We start from the raw sequence: 21852 nt of genomic DNA, 5'->3' as shown, positions 1-21852 counted from the left end.
CCTGGTATAAGACAGCTTTGTATGTTCCAAACTGGGGAAGGGATATACCCCTATGCCATCCTCATGGATTCTCTGTTGCCATGCCATTGCCATAGACCATGCTCTTCCTCACCCTCTCCTGTCCTGTGGATTGGCAATGTGGGGAGGCAAAGGGATCTCTTCAATGGAAAGAGGGTGGGGGCTCAGAGCTTCTTTCCTATTTATTACATTTGAAACCATTCAGCTTTCTGTGCTTCAAACTTTGAAAGCACTACAGGAAAAGTGAACTGGGAGGGTTTGAAATATAGAGGGTTAATTTCCCACATGGTGCTGGTGGGGGAGAGCTGAGTCCCTTCCAAGCTTTGTGTCTTCCACCGCTATCTCTCATGTGCCAACCTTCCTTAGCAGTTGGGAAAGTTTAGCTGTGTGAGAGAGCACCTCAGGCCTCCTCAGCTTCCCTGGTCTGTTTGGAGGTCATCTCCAGGATTCTAAAGGAGGATAGGCAGGCTGATACATCAGCCTGGCTTGGAGGAGATCAAATGCATTTAGCAACAAAACTCACCTCTTGTTCGAAATGATGGGAACTCTCCAGCCTTTTATTTGACTCAGCTCAGTATCCGAAACATCAATCTGAAGAGGCAGGCGTGGCACCCATACAGTAACCTGCAGAGGAGCACTCAGGTACTGGTAGGTGAAGTTCACCACTGCATTCACTTTGCCTTTCATTTCCTTGCCATTGACATAAACATAGTCACACCTGTCGGAAACCTAAAAGAAGAGGAGGGAAAAGAGAAGTATTTAAGGGTGACACCAGTGGGTATGCCATTTGAATAAATGTAGCTGATTCCCTCCAGATGTTCTGGGATGTAAATTCTTTTTTAATACAGGCCCTTACAAAAAGACCTGAGGGTGATGGGCAGCATCTTAGAAGCAGTGTTCATTTTCCCTATCATACAAGAGGAGGTGCTTCTTATGAGCATCTGAGAAGGCGTGTTCCCTGTTATACAGAAGGGAATGCCTCTTCTAAGATGGTGTCTACAGCAGAGGTGGGAAGCTGTGAAACCAGGGATGATAAAACTGTGGCCCTCCAGATCTTGTTGGACTCCAGCTTCCGTCAGAGCCAGCCAGCATGGCTAATGGTCATGGCTAATGGGAGCTGCAGTCCGATACCATTTGGAGTCAGCCAGGTAGGGGAAGTCCATGTGTGAACCTGTATCACAAATCCACAACACAGGGTTTGAAACCATCCCATATCATCTCTCCCTCGATTTCTTGTATCCTCCTTCCTTCCTTTAAAAAAAAAAAAATTCCAAGAGAGAAAATCTTAATAAATATCTTATAAAAAAATAAAAAATAAAAAAATATATTTTTTGAATTTTATAACAAAAAATGGTACAAATCTCATTCAGCATGTTATTTACAATTATTCTCCCTCCCCTCCTCTGGACTTCCCTCCAACTCCCCCTCTGCTGAGTTATTTAGTTTTATTTATCGTATCCTGTTTTTCCTACACAAAAATAAAATCCCTTATCATTTCTCTCAAATATCTGCTACTCAAATGAAATGTGAAAGTTTATTCAAATCCTGCCAGTGAATCCAGTCCATTCTGTTGTTTCTGCAAATAAACTGTAAATGGTTCCTAGACTCTGCTGAAGTCCTTTTTGTCTTTCTCTTATAGTTTGTTTTTGTTGTTTAGTCGTGTCCAACTCTTTGTGACCCCATGGACCAGAGCACTGTCTTCCACAGTTTGTCTGTTAGCGTAGCCAATTCTGAACAGTTCATCGTCCCTGTATCCTCCTTCTTGTCCCTTTGGCTCAGCAGGAGAGGTCTCAGTATTTAAGTTAAGTACTCAAGTTTATTGGATGCAATGCTGTTTGGGATCAGAGCACTTCTGGAATTCTGGTGCATATTTGTGTGTCTGTATTCTGGAGTAAACTCATTTGATCTGAAGGCTGTGAATTCATATCATCATGTTGTCCACTCCAAAATAGGCCCTCATACCAAATCCTATAAGGTGGCCCAAGGGCAGCCATGTTTCTTCTTCTGTACCAAGCCCCTATGCCCCTGTGTACAGAACGGTGCATCATCAGTATAATATGCTCAGACTAACAGATCCTTGACAAGAGTCTGGCCTCTGAGTTCACCAGCTGCAGTTTCTGGACCAACCTGAAAGATAGCTCCACATACAGCACATTGCACACTCTAATCTCGCTCTTGCCAGAAGGTAGAGCTCTATCCATATCCAGATAGGGGGACATTTATTATCTGGTGAACTTTTTTTGTGAGTGCTCCTTATAACAGGGGTGGGGAACCTCCAGCCCTCAGGTCAAACCTGGCCCATGTGGCCTGTGAGGCTGCTTTGCTGAAACCAGGTCCATCTGCTCCACACGTATCACATGTGATGCCAGGTGTGGGGCAGCTGCAGGACTCAGGACCTCATGCATCAGCTGATGCACAGAGAGTTCAGTCCTGCTAACTGCGGTATCCTCCCACCACAGTGAGCCAGCTTTGAGGGTTGGGCAGTGTCAGGGGACTGCCACCGGAACAGGGGAGGGAGGCAGGGGGGCCGTTGGGATACAGAGAGCCTCCGAAACTCCTGAGGAGCAGTTCCTCTTCCAGTGGTGGGAAAAGCCACACCTCCAGTCAGTGGCATAGCGTGGGTTGTCAGCACCCGGGGCAAGGCAAGTAATTTCTGCCCCCTAACCCGTGGATTTGCGCCCCCTAACCCTAACCCCCAGATGTTGCGCCCGGTGCGGCTGGCCCCCCTGCACCCCCCACGCTACGCCACTGCCTCCAGTGGAGAAGAGAGGGAAGGGTCCAGCCAAGGTGGGAAAGGGCTTGAGGATGCTGCTGAGAGCCCCAGCGCCTCACCTAGCCGGGCTGGCCAGGAGAGATGCACGCCACTTCTGTCGCCCAGCTTGCACAGAGGGGTGAAACGCAAGGAGGGGAGGAGGAGGTTTGGGGTGCCGAAGTTCTTATGTTGGGGGAGAAGCCGGAAGGGGCCACTCCTGGTTTCTGCAAGTGACTAAGACGGACATGAACTTTGTGTATCTGCACTGTAAATAGTTTGCACAATAAAACCTGTAAATGACAGGTCAGAGTTCTGCCTGGTTACTCACGAGCAACCACCACCAGCATCTGACAGGCAGCACCACCCACCTGCCAATCACCAGCTGTCAGTATGATGTCAGGTGACTGACAGGTGCAAGGTCCAACCCACTCCTCAAAGTTGGCCTGCCAGGGTGGGAGGGAGAAAGACATTGGCCTCTGGGCCTGAAAGGCCTTCTGCAGTCCAAAGCAGCAATGCCTCCAAATACCAGCTACTGAAAATGGAAAGGTGTGAGAGTGCTCTTGTGGTTAGGTCGTGCAAGTGGGTTTCCCAAAGGCATTTGGTTGGCTACTGTGAGAACAGACCGCTGGACCAGATGAACTACTGGACTGATCTGGCAGCTCTTCTGATGCTGCTATGTTTTTACATTCGTAAGTTCTGCACCCTGCTTCATGACATGCTCAGTGGTCCTTAACACTCCCTCTGCTTCCTGTGATCAGGTATGAGTGCCATTGCTTATGTAGCTAAAATGTAGCATCCACATGTAAAATGAGATGCACCAGGAGCAAGGAAACCTCAAGGTTTGCCGAAGTAGAAAATACTAGAAGAAAAAGCCAAAGAGGGGGTCTCTCCCAGCCATTGAGCACTGACCATGTTCAGTGGTGCTGGAAAGCTGCCTGGCAGTTTGGGGAGGGAGAAATGGAAGATGGAGAAGGGGCAGGAGAATGCAATGGAGTCTCACAAACAGGAGTCATCCACGTTGCAACATTCTGCTGTGGGTCCCACTTGTTTAGCATAATCTCCTCTGGCCTTCGTCATTACAGTTAAGATATTATAAATCCCCACAACAGCTTGATATGAAGAATGGAAAACCAAGAGAAAATAATTTCCTCCACAATAGCTCATTATCTGTTTATAAGCATTTGCAATACGTTTAACACGATGAAGCTATTCTCTCCTCCCCCATCTCGCTGCCTCCCTTCCCTCCAACGCTGCAGTGGATTTATCATTAGCATGTAAATACTGTCCTGAACTACAAGCATGCATTAGCATAGTCAATGTAAGAGTTATATTAGTAATCACTTCTTTAATCAATGTTGCAATTTACAGACCATTGAGTTTTCTCATTTATTACCTTGCTGAGTACAAGTGGGAGGGATTTTTTTTAATACTATTTTTTTTAAAAAAAATCCTCTCTAGAAGATATAAATCATTAAGAAGGATGGGGATAGGATGAAGTGATGCTGCTTGATAAAGTCGTTGTCATAGTAATTCCTAAAGGTGTCATAAACGTTGAGGGAAATCTTGCAATGCGTTAATCATGCATAAAGTGGTCTGCAATCGGGGAACCTTCTGTGTTACTAACAGTGGCGTAGCGTGGGTTCTCAGCACCCGGGGCAAGGCAAGTAATTTGCGCCCCCTAACCCGTGGATTTTAGCACTCGAGTCTCTTCCGCCCCCCCCCAGATGTTGCGCCAGGTGCGGCAGGCCCCCCCTGCACCCCCCACGCTACGCCACTGCTCCCACCACAAGTCTTCAGGACAGCCATCCGAAGGCTGGCGCGGGGAGAAGGTCTCTCTGCCCCACTGCCAGGCTTCGGAGCAGCCTTCCGAAGGCTGCCAGTGGGGCGGAGAGAAGCCTGGCGGCGGGAGGAGGTCTCTCTGCCCCACCGCCAGCCTTCGGAGCAGCCTTACGAAGGCTGGCGGCAGGAGGAGGTCTCTCCACCCCACCGCCAGGCTTCGGAGGAGCCTTCCGAAGGCTGGCGGTGGGGCGGAGAGACCTCCTCCCGCCGCCAGGCTTCGGAGCAGCCTTTCGCTTACCTTATTTTTCGCTCTATAACACGCACCTGACCATAACACGCACGTAGTTTTTAGAGGAGGAAAACAAGAAAAAAATATTCTAAACGAAACAGTGGATGTATGATTTTTGTGGTTCATGCTGTGGCCACAGACGTGATCTGATGGTGAGTTTGGGGTAGCCCAATGCAAAAATCCTGAGGATCCATGTGGATCCATGCTTTGTAACCACGTTTTTGCGCCATTGCAGCCCCATGAAACAGTGGGTGCGTGTGTGTGTTTTGGTGCAGGCTGTAGCCATGCATATGCTATATGATCTGATGGTGAACTTGGGGTGACCCAGTGCAAAAATCCTGAGGATCCATGTGGATCCGTGCTTTGTAACCACATTTTAAGTGGGGAGGGAAGGAAAAGTATTAAAGGGAGAAGGAACACGTGTGGGGTGGGTGGAGAAGGATGTGGCTAATAATGCAGGAGAGGGGTCTAAGGGGACAAGGAACACGTGTGGGGTGTGTGGAGAAGGATGTGGCTAATAATGCAGGAGAGGGGTCTAAGGGGACAAGGAACACGCGTGGGGTGGGTGGAGAAGGATGTGGCTAATAATGCAGGAGAGGGGTCTAAGGGGACAAGGAACACGCGTGGGGTGGGTGGAGAAGGATGTGGCTAATAATGCAGGAGAGGGGTATAAGGGGACAAGGAACACGCGTGGGGTGGGTGGAGAAGGATGTGGCTAATAATGCAGGAGAGGGGTCTAAGGGGACAAGGAACACGCGTGGGGTGGGTGGAGAAGGATGTGGCTAATAATGCAGGAGAGGGTTCTAAGGGGACAAGGAACACGCGTGGGGTGGGTGGAGAAGGATGTGGCTAATAATGCAGGAGAGGGGTCTAAGGGGACAAGGAACACGCGTGGGGTGGGTGGAGAAGGATGCTGCTAATGATGAAGGAGAGGGGTCTAAGGGGAAAAGGAGCTCGCATGGGGTGGGTGGAGAAGGAGCTTTTCGGAGAGCTGAGCGGGGAGGGGGGAGGGAAAGAGCACTGTTGCTTTAAAGGAGCCAACCGGACAGCAGCCACTTACAGCAGTGTAAGCAGCTCCTTTCCTCTCCCGCTTTGCTCCTTCTCTCCCTCTTTGCTGCTTTACACAGCTAATGGTGAATCCCCTGCAACCCAAGTCCTGCTCAGCGGATCAGCTGAGACGCTGGGAGAATTGTAATTTCCCCCTCTCCCTCATCCCGTGCCCTCCTGTCCCCAGCAGCCTTTTAAAAAACTTTTTTACTGGTTTTCACTGCGCTCGTGGCTCAGAGCCCTCCTGTGCCCTGCCATCCCTCTGCAGCCTCATTGCTCCGTTTAGAGCGCACGGACCTTTGCTAGCTGAGGCTGCAGCAGCTGTTGCTGGCTACGCGGCGCTTTTTCCGGCTCGCTATGGCTCCCGTCTGTCCCTCCTCGCGTGTAAGCGGCTGCTGCCCGCTTTGCTGGCATGGCTCTCCTTCCCTCCCTCCTCCTCAGCTCCACCCCCTCCTCCTGGCTGTAAAGCAAGCAAAGTTAGAGCCGTGCAAAGCCCTGCAAGCAGCTCCCTCTTTGCTTGACTGACGGCAGCCATGGATCCAGTGAGTGCATTCGCTCTGTAACACGCACAGGCATTTTCCCTTCCTTTCTAGGAGCAAAAAAGTGTGTGTTTTGGAGCGAAAATTACGGTAATTCCCAGCAAGCAATTAGCAGGCTCGCTCCACCTCCTCCTCCTCCCGGCTTTGCTGTTGCTGCTGCTGCTGCTGCTGCGTGGCTCTTTTCCTCCACCGAGGGCGCGCTGCGCCTTGGAGAGGTTCCCGCTTCCTCGAGGGGGGCCGGCCAAACGCGCCCCCCCAAATGTTGCGCCCGGTGCGGCCGGCACCCCTGGCACCCCCCACGCTACGCCACTGGTTACTAAGGACAGACCAGAATGTTTGCAGAAATTAACCAGCACGCAGCTTCAGTTCCCTTTACGCTGCATGGCAATCCCACCCACCTCTGAAAATGTTTTCATCTTCTTTAAATGAGGACCATTAGCTACCAGAAGGAGATTCTCTCTCCATACCTTAAAGTTATATGAACCAGGGCTAGGCGAGTGCTACCAGATGCATCCATGCAACTAGCATTCTGAGAATCTTACGTTAAAATGTAAACATGAATCCCCAAGTTTCTAGGCTAGGAGGCTGATCCTGCCTGTAAAAGCTTCGTGAATGAACAAAGTTTAGCATGCTGCTGAGCAAAGTTGTCGCACAGTCTTCTCTCTGGAAGTTTTCTATATTTGAAAAATGTGTGTGTGTGTGTGTGTGTGTGTGTGTGTGTGAGAGAGAGAGAGAGAGAGAGAGAGAGAGAGAGAGAGAGAGAGATTCTGCCTAAAGGCCAGTGTAGTACAGCATAGTAAAGTGACATTATATGTACAGATAGGTAGCCGTGTTGGTCTGCCATAGTCAAAAATAAATAAATAAAATCCTTCCTGTAGCACCTTAAAGACCAACTAAGTTAGTTCTTGGTATAAGCTTTCGTGTGCATGCACACTTCTTCAGATACTTCTTCAGATACTTGGTATCTGAAGAAGTGTGCATGCACACGAAAGCTTATACCAAGAACTAACTTAGTTGGTCTTTAAGGTGCTACAGGAAGGAATTTTTTTTATTTTGACATTATATGTGTCTGCTAATTGTGAGATTTTTGATTTTTGATTTCACATCCCAGTTCCAATACTAGATCTAATTTGTGCCCTAGTTTTGTGGATATACACATCACATCCATTAGCGCTCCTTGTAGTTAGTATTCATACAGCTCTTTCAGTGTTTGATGCACATTATCACTGCAACCCACACCATAGCCCTGCAAGGTAGGCTCCTATCATCATCATCATCCACATTGCAGATGGAGGAGGGAGTGTCAGGCTGAGATAGAGTGGATTGCTAAAGGTTGAGATGGGGGAAGCAGTGGCCCTCCATATGTTGGACTACAACTCCCATCATTCCTAATCATTAGCTATGCTCATGGGAGTTGGGGTCCAACAATATTTGAAGGGCCAAATGTTCTCCATTCTTGAGCCCAAGGCCAGGTAAGCATTTCACAGAGAAGCTACCTTGCTAACTAAAAAGGTAAAGGTAAAGGTAAAGGTCCAGTCATGACCAACTCTGGGGTTGTGGCGCTCATCTCTCTTTATTGGCCAAGGGAGCCGGCGTTTGTCTGCAGACAGCTTCCGGGTCATGTGGCCAGCATGACTAAGATGCTTCTGTTGTTTTTTTTAAATGATATTTATTACTTTTTCAACATTTTCAACACAACACTACAAACAAAAAAGAAGAGAGAAAAAAACAATACAAATACAATACAAAAACGCTACATGGACTAACAAAACAAAGCAAAAACCAACAAAAACAATTTAAAAACACCTCAAACATTTTCAATATCTTATATTTCATTCACTTATTTCCAGCGACCTCCTCACACCTCCCTTTTTGTATTCCACTTCTATTAATTGTTTCAGCAATTCCTTTCCATCTTACTCTGTTTTCTATCCTATAATTATCTTAACACATTCTTGCCTTATTTTTCCTTTAATTTTCTATTAATCTATTTATACTTAATTCCTTATGACATTTCTACTAAAGCCATATAACTTCATTTCAACATTTTTCTAACATTCCTTAATTTTACAATATTTCTATAAATAGTCTTTAAACTTGTTCCAATCTTCTTCCACCGACTCTTCTCCCTGGTCTCGGATCTTGCCAGTCATTTCCGCCAATTCCATATAGTCCATCAACTTCGTCTGCCATTGTCCAACACTTCAGTGTTTCAAGAAGCAGCCATTCTCTCAACCAGCAAAAAGCAGATGGTTCACAATGAAATTTAAAGGTCTGGCAGGGCAGGTCCACCTCCTTCTTTGGCATCCATCAATATCTTAAGTTTTACTCAAGGCTTCCTGCCCTGCCAAACAACTCTAAAAACATCCCTCTGCCACCTACTGAAACAATCCATCCCATCCAAAGCTTGCAATGTTTGAAACAAAAGCAACATCCCCAGCAACACAGCAGCCCTCATCCCCACCACAGTAACAACTTCTGATTTGTCCATATTTCCAAATCCCCCTTCTCTTCAATCCAACATCCTTCACAGTTATCCTTAAACAGATTCACATTTTTGGCGGTCATACTAACCCCCAAATACCTCTCTTTCTCAACCGATGTTAGTCCTGTCGCCTCCTGAAACTCTGTCAAGCTTTCCTTTTCCAGTTCAGATAGGGCTCTGGTCCTCAAATTCATCTGTTCTTCTTTAAGTTCATAGAATTATAGAATCATAAGTTGGAAGAGACCACAAGGGCCATCGAGTCCAACCCCCTGCCAAGCAGGAAACACCATCAGAGCACTCCTGACATATGGTTGTCAAGCCTCTGCTTAAAGACCTCCAAAGAAGGAGACTCCACTACACTCCTTGACAGCAAATTCCACTGTCAAACAGCTCTTACTGTCAGGAAGTTCTTCCTAATGTTTAGGTGGAATCTTCTTTCTTGTAGTTTGGATCCATTGCTCCATGTCCGCTTCTCTGGAGCAGCAGAAAACAACCTTTCTCCCTCCTCTATGTGACATCCTATAATATATTTGAACATGGCTATCATATCACTCCTTAACCTCCTCTTCTCCAGGCTAAACATGCCCAGCTCCCTTAGCCGTTCCTCATAAGGCATCGTTTCCAGGCCTTTGACCATTTTGGTTGCCCTCCTCTGGACACATTCCAGTTTGTCAGTGTCCTTCTTGAACTGTGGTGCCCAGAACTGGACACAGTACTCCAGGTGAGGTCTGACCAGAGCAGAATACAGTGGCACTATTACTTCCCTTGACCTAGATGCTATACTCCTATTGATGCAGCCCAGAATTGCATTGGCTTTTTTAGCTGCCGCGTCACACTGTTGGCTCATGTCAAGTTTGTGGTCAACCAAGACTCCTAGATCCTTTTCACATGTACTGCTCTCAAGCCAGGTGTCACCCATCTTGTATTTGTGCCTCTCATTTTTTTTGCCCAAGTGCAATACTTTACATTTCTCCCTGTTAAAATTCATCTTGTTTGTTTTTGCCCAGTTCTCTAATCTGTCAAGGTCGTTTTGAAGTGTGATCCTGTCCTCTGGGGTGTTAGCCACCCCTCCCAGTTTGGTGTCATCTGCAAATTTGATCAGGATGCCCTTGAGTCCATCATCCAAGTCGTTGATAAAGATGTTGAATAAGACCGGGCCCAAGACAGAACCCTGTGGCACCCCACTAGTCACTCTTCTCCAGGATGAAGAGGAACCATTGATGAGCACCCTTTGGGTTCGGTCAGTCAGCCAGTTACAAATCCACTGAGTGGTAGCATAGTCAAGACCGCATTTTACCAGCTTCTTTACAAGAATATCATGGGGCACCTTGTCAAATGCCTTGCTGAAATCAAGGTAGGCTACATCCACTGCGTTCCCTTCATCTACCAGGCTTGTAATTCTGTCAAAAAACGAGACCAGGTTACTCTGACATGACTTATTTTTCAGAAATCCATGCTGACTATTGGTGATCACAGCATTCCTTTCTAGGTGCTCACAGACTGTTTGCTTAATGATCTGCTCCAGAATCTTCCCTGGTATTGATGTCAGACTGACTGGGCGGTAATTATTTGGGTCCTCTCTTTTCCCCTTTTTGAAAATAGGGACAACATTTGCCCTCCTCCAGTCTGCCGGGACTTCACCTGTTCTCCAGGAATTCTCAAAGATGACTGCCAGTGGTTCTGAGATCACATCTGCCAGTTCTTTTAATACTCTTGGATGCAGTTCATCTGGCCCTGGAGACTTGAATACATCTAAACTAGCCAAGTATTCTTGTACTATCTCCTTAGTTATTCTAGGCTGTGTTTCCTTTGCTGAATCATTTGCTCCAAATTCTTCAGGTCGGGCATTGTTTTCTTTATCGGAGAAGACAGAGGCAAAGAAGGCATTGAGGAGTTCAGCCCTTTCTGTGTCCCCTGTTTGCATTTCACCATCTTCTCTGAGTGACCCCAGTGTTTCTTTGTTCTTCCTTTTGCTACGAACATACCCATAAAAGCCTTTTTTGTTGCTTTTAACCTCTCTAGCAAGCCTGAGTTCATTCTGTGCTTTAGCTTTTCTGACTTTGTGTCTACACGTGCTGGCTATTTGTTTGAATTCCTCTTTGGTGGTTTCCCCCCTTTTCCTTTTTTTGTACACATCCTTTTTTAATCTTAACTCAGTTAAAAGTTCTTTAGATAGCCACCCTGGCTTCTTTAGGCACCTTCCATGTTTCCGTCTCATTGGTATTGCCTGACGTTGTGCTTTTACTATCTCCCTCTTAACAAACTCCCAGCCATCATGAACTCCCTTTCCTTTTAGTATTACTGTCCATGGGATCTCACCCAGCACTTCCCTAAGTTTTATGAAGTCGGCTTTCTTAAAGTCAAGAAATTGAGTCCTAGTATGCTTGGCTGCTCCTTTCCGCTGTATAGTAAACTTCAGAAGAGCATGATCACTCGCGCCTAATGATCCTTCCACTTCTACCCCACTAACCAGCTCATCAACATTGGTTAGGACCAGATCTAAAATGGCTGTTCCTCTTATTGCTTCTCCCACTTTCTGGACAATGAAGTTGTCTGCAAGGCCAGTGAGGAATCTGTTTGACCTTATGCTCTTGGCTGAGTTTGACATCCAACAAATATCCGGGTAATTGAAGTCCCCCATTACTACTATCTCCCTTCCTTTTGCATGCTTGGCCATCTGTTCCAGGAAGACATCATCTGTGTCCTCCGTTTGGCTTGGGGATCTATAGTAAACTCCCATAATGAGGTCTCTGTTATTCTTCTCTCCCTTAATTTTGACCCAAATGCTCTCACTTTGGCTTTGAGGTTCTAAATCTTGAATCTCTTCACAGGTATACACATCCCTGACATATAACACCACTCCTCCCCCTTTCTTGTCTGGTCTGTTTCTCTGAAATAGATTGTATCCCCCCATTTTTACATTCCAATCGTGGGACTTATCCCACCAGGTTTCAGTGATGCCTATTATGTCATATTTAGTTTGCTGTACCAAGAGCTCAAGCTCATTTTGTTTATTTCCCATGCTTTGCGCATTAGTATACAGACATTGAAGTCCATTAATCATTCCCCCGTGTCTCTTATTTAAGGATTTTTTCCTCCCACCACTAGGTCTGCATGCTGTTTGCTCCATTTGGTCTATGACATTTGGATGATCATCTTCATCAATTGATAGACTCCTACCTTCAGGAGCACGGTCTCCCTCCCCCACATTAGTCAGTTTAAAGCCCTCCTGATGAGGTTTCTGAGATTTTTGGCAAAAACATTTCTCCCAACCGTTGTGAGGTGCAGCCCATCGCTTGCCAGAAGTCCAATCATAACGAATGTCAGCTTATGTTCATCAGGTTGTCTTTGTATGGATGGGACTCTCCTCTCCAGTTGTATTGCTTTAGATTCAGCAGCAAGGGTTTTTTCCCTGACTTCATCTGCAGTTTGCCGTATCAGAGTAGATTTCTGTGTCAGTTTCTGGGTGGTTTCTCAATTGGTATTCACCTTTTGTCCCAAGTTATTTAAACTTTCTACGATTAAGTCTAAGACTAAGACAAACCAGTGCAGAAAGCAGAGCCCAAGAAGCCTTGGGCTACAGCATTTCTCATCTGGTATTATATATAAATTTTATTGCATTAGCCGTGTGGCCATAGCATGATATACATTAAAATAACAACATAAAATGGGGGTGGGGAGGTAAGGGTAGATATCGTCCTGGGCAAATATTTGCCCAGGACGATTAAGTCAATTTCAGTATTTGCAGCATCCATTTTCACATTTATCACGTCTGTTTTCTTGTGAAGTTGTTCCAGCGAATCGTTTATTTTCAATAATGCAGCCACTAAGGCCTCTTCTGTCAACATCCCTTCTGTTTTTTCCTTTCCGTTTGCCATAACACTTAAGAGAGTCAAGGTCAATTCCAAAGTCTCACACTTTTTTAACTTGCAGCTGGAAATTCCCCTAGCCCAGCTCCTGTAAAGTAACCAATTTCAAAAGCTTCCAGTAGGGGAAAACAGTTTCTATTTGTATCGGTCAGTATGTCCTCTTTTAAACACAGTTTCAATAATCCAAAGTTAGTTTCAATTTTCAGTTACTTTCCTCCTTTTTGTGAAAACAACCGGAGACAGTAGAAACAATGTATTCTCTTGTTTAGCTACCTGTCAATGAACGTTCTAAACGCTGTCAATGGACGTTCCAAAAAACATCAATCCTGCTAGCAGCCCGTTTCCAGGGTCAGAGCGGCGGTATTTTAACTCTCTTAACTCTCTCCTACAGGCATATTCAGTCCACCACTTCCCCCCCCTCTTCTCCTGTCTCCAAAGGGGGGGGGGGTTTAGTTCTTTACCGATGGAAATTTAGTCTTTTACAAAAGGCTTCCCAAGACTTTAGCTTGCAGCCTCCTTGCTTCAGTTTATCTACAAAAGGGGGAGGCGGACTTCCTGTATTGAACCTCCCCGTTTCGATGCCAGATTAAACGTTTAAAAATCCAATTCTTCCCAATTCAGCTCTACTCACGAGTAATTACTTTAGAGTCAAATTGTCCACAGGAAAAAGTCAGTGCTCTCCAACAACAGCTATGCGGCTTCACTCCGTGGAAGAAGCAGATGATTCGAAGCATCGCGCCACTCACCCCACATCGCTCCGGATCCCCGAAACCACGTTTCCCCGTGAGTAGGGGAGGCGCAAAAGGTGCCCACTGAATCCCACATTCACAGGCTTCTCCCGCCTGTGATTTTTACGGGTCTCCGTCTTCGCCGTGGCGGTACAGACCCAAATTCCCATGGGGCAAATCCCTCCCGATCAGCGGAATTCCGCCATTGCCGGAGGCACCAACCCGGAAGTCCATGACTAAGATGCTTCTGGAGAACCAGAGCAGCACACGGAAACGCCGTTTACCTTCCCACCGGAGCGGTACCTATTTATCTACTTTGACGTGCTTTTGAACTGCTAGGTTGGCAGGAGCAGGGACCGAGCAACGGGAGCTCACCTCGCTGTGGGGATTCGAACCGCTGACCTTCTGATCGGCAAGTCATAGGCTCTGTGGTTTAACCCACAGTGGTCTTCAAACTTGGATCTCCGGACTACAACTCCCATCATCCTTGATCAAAGGTTAAGCTGGCTAGGGATGATGGGAGCTGTGGTTCAACAACAATTGAGAGCCCAAGGTTGAGGAACACGGCCCTGTGCACACCCACGTCTATCCTCCATCCAGGAAACCAAAAGGCATGATCAGTGTTTGAGGACACATTCCAGCCAGGCAAAAACATTCAAGGAGGGGATGCAAAGCTGGGACAGTAAGCTGCATTGGGCCTGGAGAGAGGGAGCATGGCTGGGGAAGGAGTATGGCCTGCAAAGAGTCTCATGAGCCAGAGAGAGAGATGTGGTGTGGGATGCTGGTGATGTTTTGCAGAGAAAACATCTTGCAGAGGAGGTGAGAAATGTTTGCGATAAAACTTTCACCTTCAGGTTGACCTGCCTGTACTGGACACCCGATATATGAATTAACGTTAACTGTAGCCAAATGCTCTGTCAGAATCAGAACAAACGTGCCAGCCAGCCAAGGCAGGACAAGGCTGGCGTGACAAAAGACAGCCAGAAAACCTGCACTTCAAAAAATGGTTCTGGGCTAACATCCAGGCTGTTGTTTTCTCCTGCAATGACACTGCTGGCCCATCTCAGTGCTAAACGAAACAAAAAAGCTCACATCCTGGAGAAGTGAATTTTGTAGCTAAGCCTCTTGTGTTTTTTTTTAAAAGCAGGCATATGATATTACTTAGGCACACGGGTGGTGCTGTGGTCTAAATCACTGAGGCTCTTGGGCTTGCTGATCGGAAGGTCGGCGGTTCGAATCCCCGCCATGGGGTGAGCTCCCATTGCTCTGTCCCAGCTCCTGCCAACCTAGCAGTTCAAAAGCACGCCAAAAAAAGTGCAAGAGGTCTTTAAAACGGACAAAAAAACAGGATTCCAGGTGGAAAAATCGAAGTTAGAAACAGAACTGCTTGAACCAAAGACTAAGGTACTTTCAAGAATGTATAACTTGCTGCTTAAATGGAATACTCAGGATGAGACAGTCAAATCAGCCATGATAAAATGGGCGCAGGATATTGGGTACAACATTATGTTTGAGGACTGGGAAAGGTTATGGACCACCGGAATGAAATTCACGGCATGTAATGCCTTGAAAGAAAATATTATGAAAATGATATATAGGTGGTACATGACCCCAATCAAGCTTGCAAAGATATATCACCTGTCTGATAACAAATGTTGGAAATGTAAGGAGGCTGAAGGGACATTCTTTCACCTCTGGTGGACCTGTCCAAAAGTGAAGGCCTTCTGGGAAATGATTTACAATGAGTTAAAAAAGGTATTTAAGTATACCTTTCCCAAGAAACCAGAGGCCTTCCTCCTGGGCATTGTCGGCCAGAAAGTGTCAAAGAAGGATAGAACTTTTTTTATGTATGCAACTACAGCAGCAAGAATTCTCATCGCAAAATACTGGAAGACACAAGATTTGCCCACACTGGAAGAGTGGCATACGCAATTGATGGACTATATGGAATTGGCTGAAATGACTGGCAGAATCCGAGATTTGGAAGAAGAAACAATGGAAGAGGACTGGAAAAAATTTAAGGACTATTTACAAAAATATTATAAGTTATATGAATGTTAAGAATTTGCATGATTTGGAAAATCTAGCTTCAGCAATAAGATTTGATGATATGGGAAATTAAGTTACAATTATGAAAGGACTAAAGTTTAAGGTAATACTATATTTATTCTAGGGTAAGAGTAAATTGACAACAAGTATTTTAAACCTAAAATATAATTATTTGGAATTATAAAGGAATGCACGAAACAAGGTAATAATTTGCTGACATTTTTATTGTAAACAATGCAGGGTGAGGGAGATGTGGGGAAGTCCGGTTGGTTATGTTTTGGAATGTTGGGTTTCTTATTTCTTTCTTCTTTTTTCTGTTATTTCCTTCTTATATCTGACTTTATATCTGTACCTGAAAAATGTAATAAAATATATATATATTTTTTTAAAAAGTGCAAGTAGATTAATAGGTCCAGTGGGAAGGTAAACAGCATTTCCGTGTGCTGCTCTGGTTCTGCCAGAGGCGGCTTAGTCATGCTGGCCACATGACCTGGAAAAACTGTCTGCGGACAAATGCCAGCTCCCTTGGCCAGTAAAGCGAGATGAGCGCCACAACCCCAGAGTCATCTGCGACTGGACTTAACTGCCAGGGGTCCTTTACCTTTACCTTTTTACAATATTACTTGCTTGCAAGAGAGGTTAATAATAATAATAATAAGGTTTCTTTGGCTATGTCTGAAGTAAGAGGAAAAACAAGCAAGTGTTAGGTCGTCGGCATGGGGAAGATGGAGAAATGCTATTTGTCTTCACCCAAAAGGAAAGTGATGCCCAACCTAGTGATAACAGAATAAATGATGTAAGGAGGGAGCTGCAACCCAAGATAGGAAAAGAGGTGATAAGGGAACACCTAGCTACTTTAAATGAATTCAAAACTCCAGGGCCTGATGAGCTGCAGCCAAGGGTACTAAAGGAGCTTGTGAATGTAATTTCAGACTTTTTCTATTATCTTTGAGAATTCTTGGAGAATAGGTGAGGTCTCTACAGGATGCTGTGATTACTAAGACCCATCATAGGTTTCCCAAAAATAAATCATGCCAGACCAATCTGATTTCTTTTTCTGATTTCATAATGTAACAACAACAGCGGCAGCAACAACAACAATTTATTATTTATCCTCCGCCCATCCATTAAAAGATTCCCTAAGCAGGGCTGCCCTCAGATGTCTTCTAAAAGTCTGATAGTTGTTTATTTCCTTGACATCTGATGGGAGGGCATTCCACAGGGTGGGCGCCAGCACCGAGAAGGCCCTCTGCCTGGTTCCCTGTAACTTGGCTTCTCGCAGTGAGGGAACCACCAGAAGGCCCTTGGAACTGGACCTCAGTGTCTGGCCAGAACAAAGGGGGTGGAGATGCTGCTTCAGGTATACTGGACCGAGGCTATTTAGGGCTTTAAAGGTCAGCACCAGCACTTTGAATTGTGCCTGAAAATGTACTGGGAGCCAATGCAGGTCTTTCAGGATCAGTGTTATGTGGTCTTGGTATCCGCTCCCGGTCACCAGTCTAGCTTCACACCTTCCATGAGCATTTTTGCATGGCTGGAATGTTTCTTTGAACTCCGATGGAGGATAAAGATGGGTGTCCGTAAAAAACAGCCCACTTTACAAAGGCAAAATGTCCATTTGCTGCAGTATTCACTTTTGCCTCTGGCCCCACCCACCAATGCATGTGGCCACCAGAAGCCAGCCCAGACAGGATGCAACCCTCAGGCTGAAAAGGGTTATTTTATATTTTAAAATATCTATCAAAAACAAAATGCCTACATATACCTCTGGGCACCAGCAAAATACCAAAGTATGCAATTTCCAATTACCCATGCACATTAGTTCTGACTTTAACTAGTTAATCATACTCTCAGAGATACTACCAAAGCTATTCATTATTTTTATTAATTATGGTACATATGTTTCAGCCTACTAGTAAATCATCTGTGCACAAAGCTAATTTTAAATCCCACTTGCTCATGTGCAAAACCAGAAATCTTCTCTTTCTGTCTAATTGCACATGCCAGTAGTTCCAAGCAAATCAAACATCATTGGAGAAAAAGGGCAGCCCTGCTTTGTACCTCTTTTCAAAACAAACAGATCTGAGAAGATTCCACGTGCCTTTACTTGTGATTTAGGAAAGAGGCATCATATTCTAATCCACTTTATAAATTCCCAAGGAAATCCAATTTTTCCAAAGTAACAAACACAAATTGCCAATATATCTTGTCAAATGCTTTTTCAGCATCCAGGGAAATAAGTGTCGCTGGATTTATTCAATAGCTGTTTCAAGCAACCAAATTGGGTACCAATCTTAAATAGTCTGCTCTCTGTCTATGCTTAATAAAACCCACTTGATCCAAATGTACTATGGCTCTTATCACTGGTTGGACTATGTGCCAATTAAGAGGGCAGAAGTAGAACCAAAGGGTGGAAATGGCAAGGAAACAGGCTTTAGTTAAACCAGGGATGTGGAAGCTCAGGCTCTGGACCTGAACCTGGCCCTCCAGATTTCTGTCTGGCCCATGAGATTCTCCACAGGCCACAGCCCTCACCAGTAGGACCAGCCCAAGACATTTTGACAGAGGACATGAACCAAAAAAATACCACCTCCCCACCAGGGAAGGAGTGGCAAATGAAGACCTACATGGGGGAAAGGGGGTGAATAAATATCTACATGAGGAACAAGGGAGGGAATCTCTGATGGTTGAAGCAGGAATCAAAGGCAGTGGCAGGCGGGGGGGGGGGAGGCCCACTCTGAATCATGTCCGGTGGATACAGAGCCCAGGAAACTCCAGAGGGGTGGGAGCAGACCAGCAGTGCCTCCCATTCACCAAGAAGCTGCTGTAGAAGTGACATTGTGGGGAGGGGGAGTGGCTGTTGAGGGGGAGACAGATCTGGCCTTCAAGGAGCATGTGGCAGTGGCAGCAGGCTATGCATTCTTTGGAGGCTGGTTCTGCTGCCCTTGTGGATCCTGCCACCTGAGGTTACTGCCTTGTCTTGCCTTGTCTTGCCTGATCGGTAGGCTGGCCCTGCTCACCAGTCTAGCTTCATACCCTCTCTGGGTGCATTTGCCTGGCTAGAATGTGAACCTGAACTGTGATAATGCTTCTTGATTGTGGATGTAGGATAGAGAGGGGTGTAGGAAGTAAGCTGCTGTACAAAATCATGGCTCCACCCACCTCTGATCCTGGTCCCACTTGCCAAGGGTATGTGGCCCACACAAGGCTGCCCAGAAAAGTTGGGCTGGAAAAAAGTTATTTATCCATGAGCAAAACACCAGGAGACATTTCCTAATAACAAGAGCTGTATGGCAGTGGAAGATTCTTGGCTTGTGAGGTTCTCAGAAGTATCCTAGAAGGAGTTGGACAGCCATCTGCCAAGGATATTGTATCAGAAATCTTGTCTCATTACAAGATTGGGTTGGACTAGATCAGGGTTGGCTAACCTGTGGCCCTTCCACTGAGCAACCGCCTCATGCATCTGATAGGAACATAGGACACCTGCCTTATCCCAAATCAGGCTGTAAGTTCAGCTGGCTCACTTTTTTCTATACCAGGGATACTGGTGTAGGAATCTGTAGCTGCTGCAGGCGTCTTGGGAATTGGAGTCTGGAAGGCCACAGGATATCCATGCCTGAAGGTGACCTCCAAGGTCCCTTCTGGCTCCAGAATCCTATGCATAGTAGCAAGGGTGGAGAAGCAGGAGAAGGTTCAGGTGACCTGAAAACAGGTGCAAAATCTGCATGATTCAATGAATTTTAAACCAGAATTCTGGAGGGATGGATGGCGGGAGAACACATTGAGCCTATGAAACAATACAGGCATTGCACAAGGGGTATCTGCGCTTCCTGGATCAGGATCAGAGAGAAAACTAGTGACTTGCTGTTACAATGGATGCTGCACACATGCCATGTATTTAAAGCACACACACCCTCGCAAGAATCCCGGGAACTGTAGTTCACCTCTCACAGCGCACCAGTTCCCAGCACCCTTAACAAACTACAGTTCCTAGGATGATTTTTGGCAGGGTGTTTGTGATGGGACATGCTTAAAATGGGTGCTGTGGACGAGGAAATAGAGCTGAGTGTACAGGATTGGAAGCAGGCTGGTAAGGGAAGCTGTCTATCCTTTTCTCGAGACTTTCCACCTCAAAGGCCTCACTTGATGCAGCCTGGGAAGGATAGCAGCCCTGCTGAGTCCTTTCCCTCTATTATCCTGGTTCTTCTTTTTACCTTGTGAAATGTTTTGGGGCTTTTAAAGATATCTTGATATTTGCCATCTAGAGGGAGATTTGCAATCACCTTTATGTAAATCCTGTGCTCCGCCGAGCAGAGAGATGGGCATGGCATTTTTATTTTTTGGCATTTCCAGGTGCTCGATGTGACGCTCCCTCAGCACTTTCCTTGATTATCAAAGTTGCATTGCAGCCACTTTTCTACGGCTCCTTCTAAATTTCAAGGAAACATTGGGGCGGGAGTGGCGGTAGCAGCAGGAGATAAAGCACAGAAGAAGAGAACGGACCTAAGCAAAATTTCCAAAATGCGTTTTCTAGTTTCCTTATTTCCTTTCCCTCCACTTCTCTTCCCCACCCCACAACTCCCATTAGTTTACTGGCACCTCTTGTAACAAAGGCCGCTGAATTAAACCTCCAAACAGCTTTGTCCAGTGATAAATCACACTCTATCAAGGTGACTGGTGCAAATTGCTGGGAAGAGTCTAACCTTGCTCTACCTGAAAGCAGGCCAGTTGTTGTTCGGAGGGACCCTTAAGTACTGGGATGCTAGAGGCAGGATGCCAGAAAGCTGGGAAGAGACAAATAGCTCAGTGGCAGAGCTCCTGCTCAGCAACCAGAAGGTCTCTGCTTCAGCCCTTGGCCTTTCCAGTTCAGAGGCAAAGGGGCAAATCCTCTGATTGAAAACCTGGAGAAGTCTGCAGCTGTTCACAGTAACTAATACCAGCAGCCAATTGGTTACAAAGCTAGATTCAAAAGGCTGTAGCGAAGATAGCACAAGGTTAGCTTCACTCAGTGGTATACTTGTTGCACTGGTGGAATGCAAACAAAAGCACCTTAGCAAACAGTTGTGCAATAGATTGCACAAGCGTTATCAGCTGGAGACATGGCATCTCCTTTGCCCTCCTGTTTGATTAATTAGTGTTTTAAAGCCCTAATTAAACATTTTAGTCCAGCCTGATTTGGAGCTGAATTCAGGTGTGTGGTTGCTGGGTTGGATCAACCGAATCCAGGGGCTGGGATCAGAGACCTGGGTCCCGGGCAGGGCTGGATTTAGGTTTGATGAGGCCCTAAGCTATTGAAGGTAATGGGGCCCTTTATATGTCCAGCTGTCCTTTGTCAACAACAAATTGTTGCTGGTTTTTGCTGTTGAATATATACTACATGGTAATTTATGGACCTAATAGGTATCTAAAGCCATCTGCACATGTTGCCATGCAACCAGTCCATGCAGAATGTAGGCACCCTATATATATATATATATATATATATATATATATATATATATATATATATATATATATATATATTGTGTTGTTGTTGTTGTTTAGTCAATTGGTCGTGTCCGTCTCTTCATGACCCCTTGGACCAGAGCATGCCAGGTACTCCTGTTCCACTGTCTCCCGGAGTTTCATCAAATTCATGTTTGTCGCTTCTATAACACTGTCCAACCATCTCGTCCTCTGTCGTCCCCTTCTCCTTATGCCCTTATCTTACCCAACATCAGAGCTTATTTCCAGAGAGTCTACTCTTCTCATGAGGTGGCCAAAGTATTGGAGCCTCAGCTTCAGGATCTGTACTTCCAGTGAGCATTCAGGGCTGATTTCCTTCAGAATGAATAGGTTTGATCTTCTTGTAGTCCATGGGACTCTCAAGAGTCTCCTCCAGCACCACAATTCAAAAGCATCAATTCTCTGGCGATCAGTCTTCTTTGTGGTCCACCTCTCACTTCCATGCCTCACTACTGGGAAACCATACTGTAGTTTTAACTATATGGATCTTTGTCACCAAGGTAATGCCTCTGCTTTTTGAGATGCTGTCTAGGTTTATCATTGCTTTTCTCCCAAGAAGCAGGCGTCTTTTAATTTCGTGACTGCTGTCACCTTCTGCAGTGATCATGGAACCCAAGAAGGTAACATTTGTCACTGCTTCCAATTCTTCCCCTTCTGTCCGCCAGGAGGTGATGGGACCAGTGGCCATGATTTTAGTTTTTTTGATGTTGAGCTTCAGACCATATTTTGTGCTCTCCTCTTTCACCCTCATTAAGAGGTTCTTTATATACTGTATATAGAAATGAGCAAACC

General features: G+C 45.8%; 1 protein-coding gene across 2 annotated transcripts in view; it reads right to left on the bottom strand.

Annotated features, from left to right (window-relative positions):
* LOC308575780 (transmembrane protein 132C-like) overlaps positions 1–21852 on the bottom strand; it is a 300534-nt gene that overhangs the window by 17737 nt on the left and 260945 nt on the right. For both annotated transcript variants that reach the window (XM_081174740.1, XM_081174741.1), the window contains exon 6: positions 542–747. In XM_081174740.1, the coding sequence (XP_081030866.1) occupies positions 542–747 (206 nt within the window). The remainder of the gene's footprint in view (positions 1–541; positions 748–21852) is intronic.

The sequence above is a fragment of the Podarcis bocagei genome, assembly GCF_964188305.1.
Source record: "Podarcis bocagei genome assembly, chromosome: 16".
Classification (NCBI taxonomy): domain Eukaryota; kingdom Metazoa; phylum Chordata; class Lepidosauria; order Squamata; family Lacertidae; genus Podarcis; species Podarcis bocagei.
The sequence above is the reverse complement of the archived record's forward strand: the minus strand, read 5'-3'. Positions and strand labels throughout refer to the sequence as shown.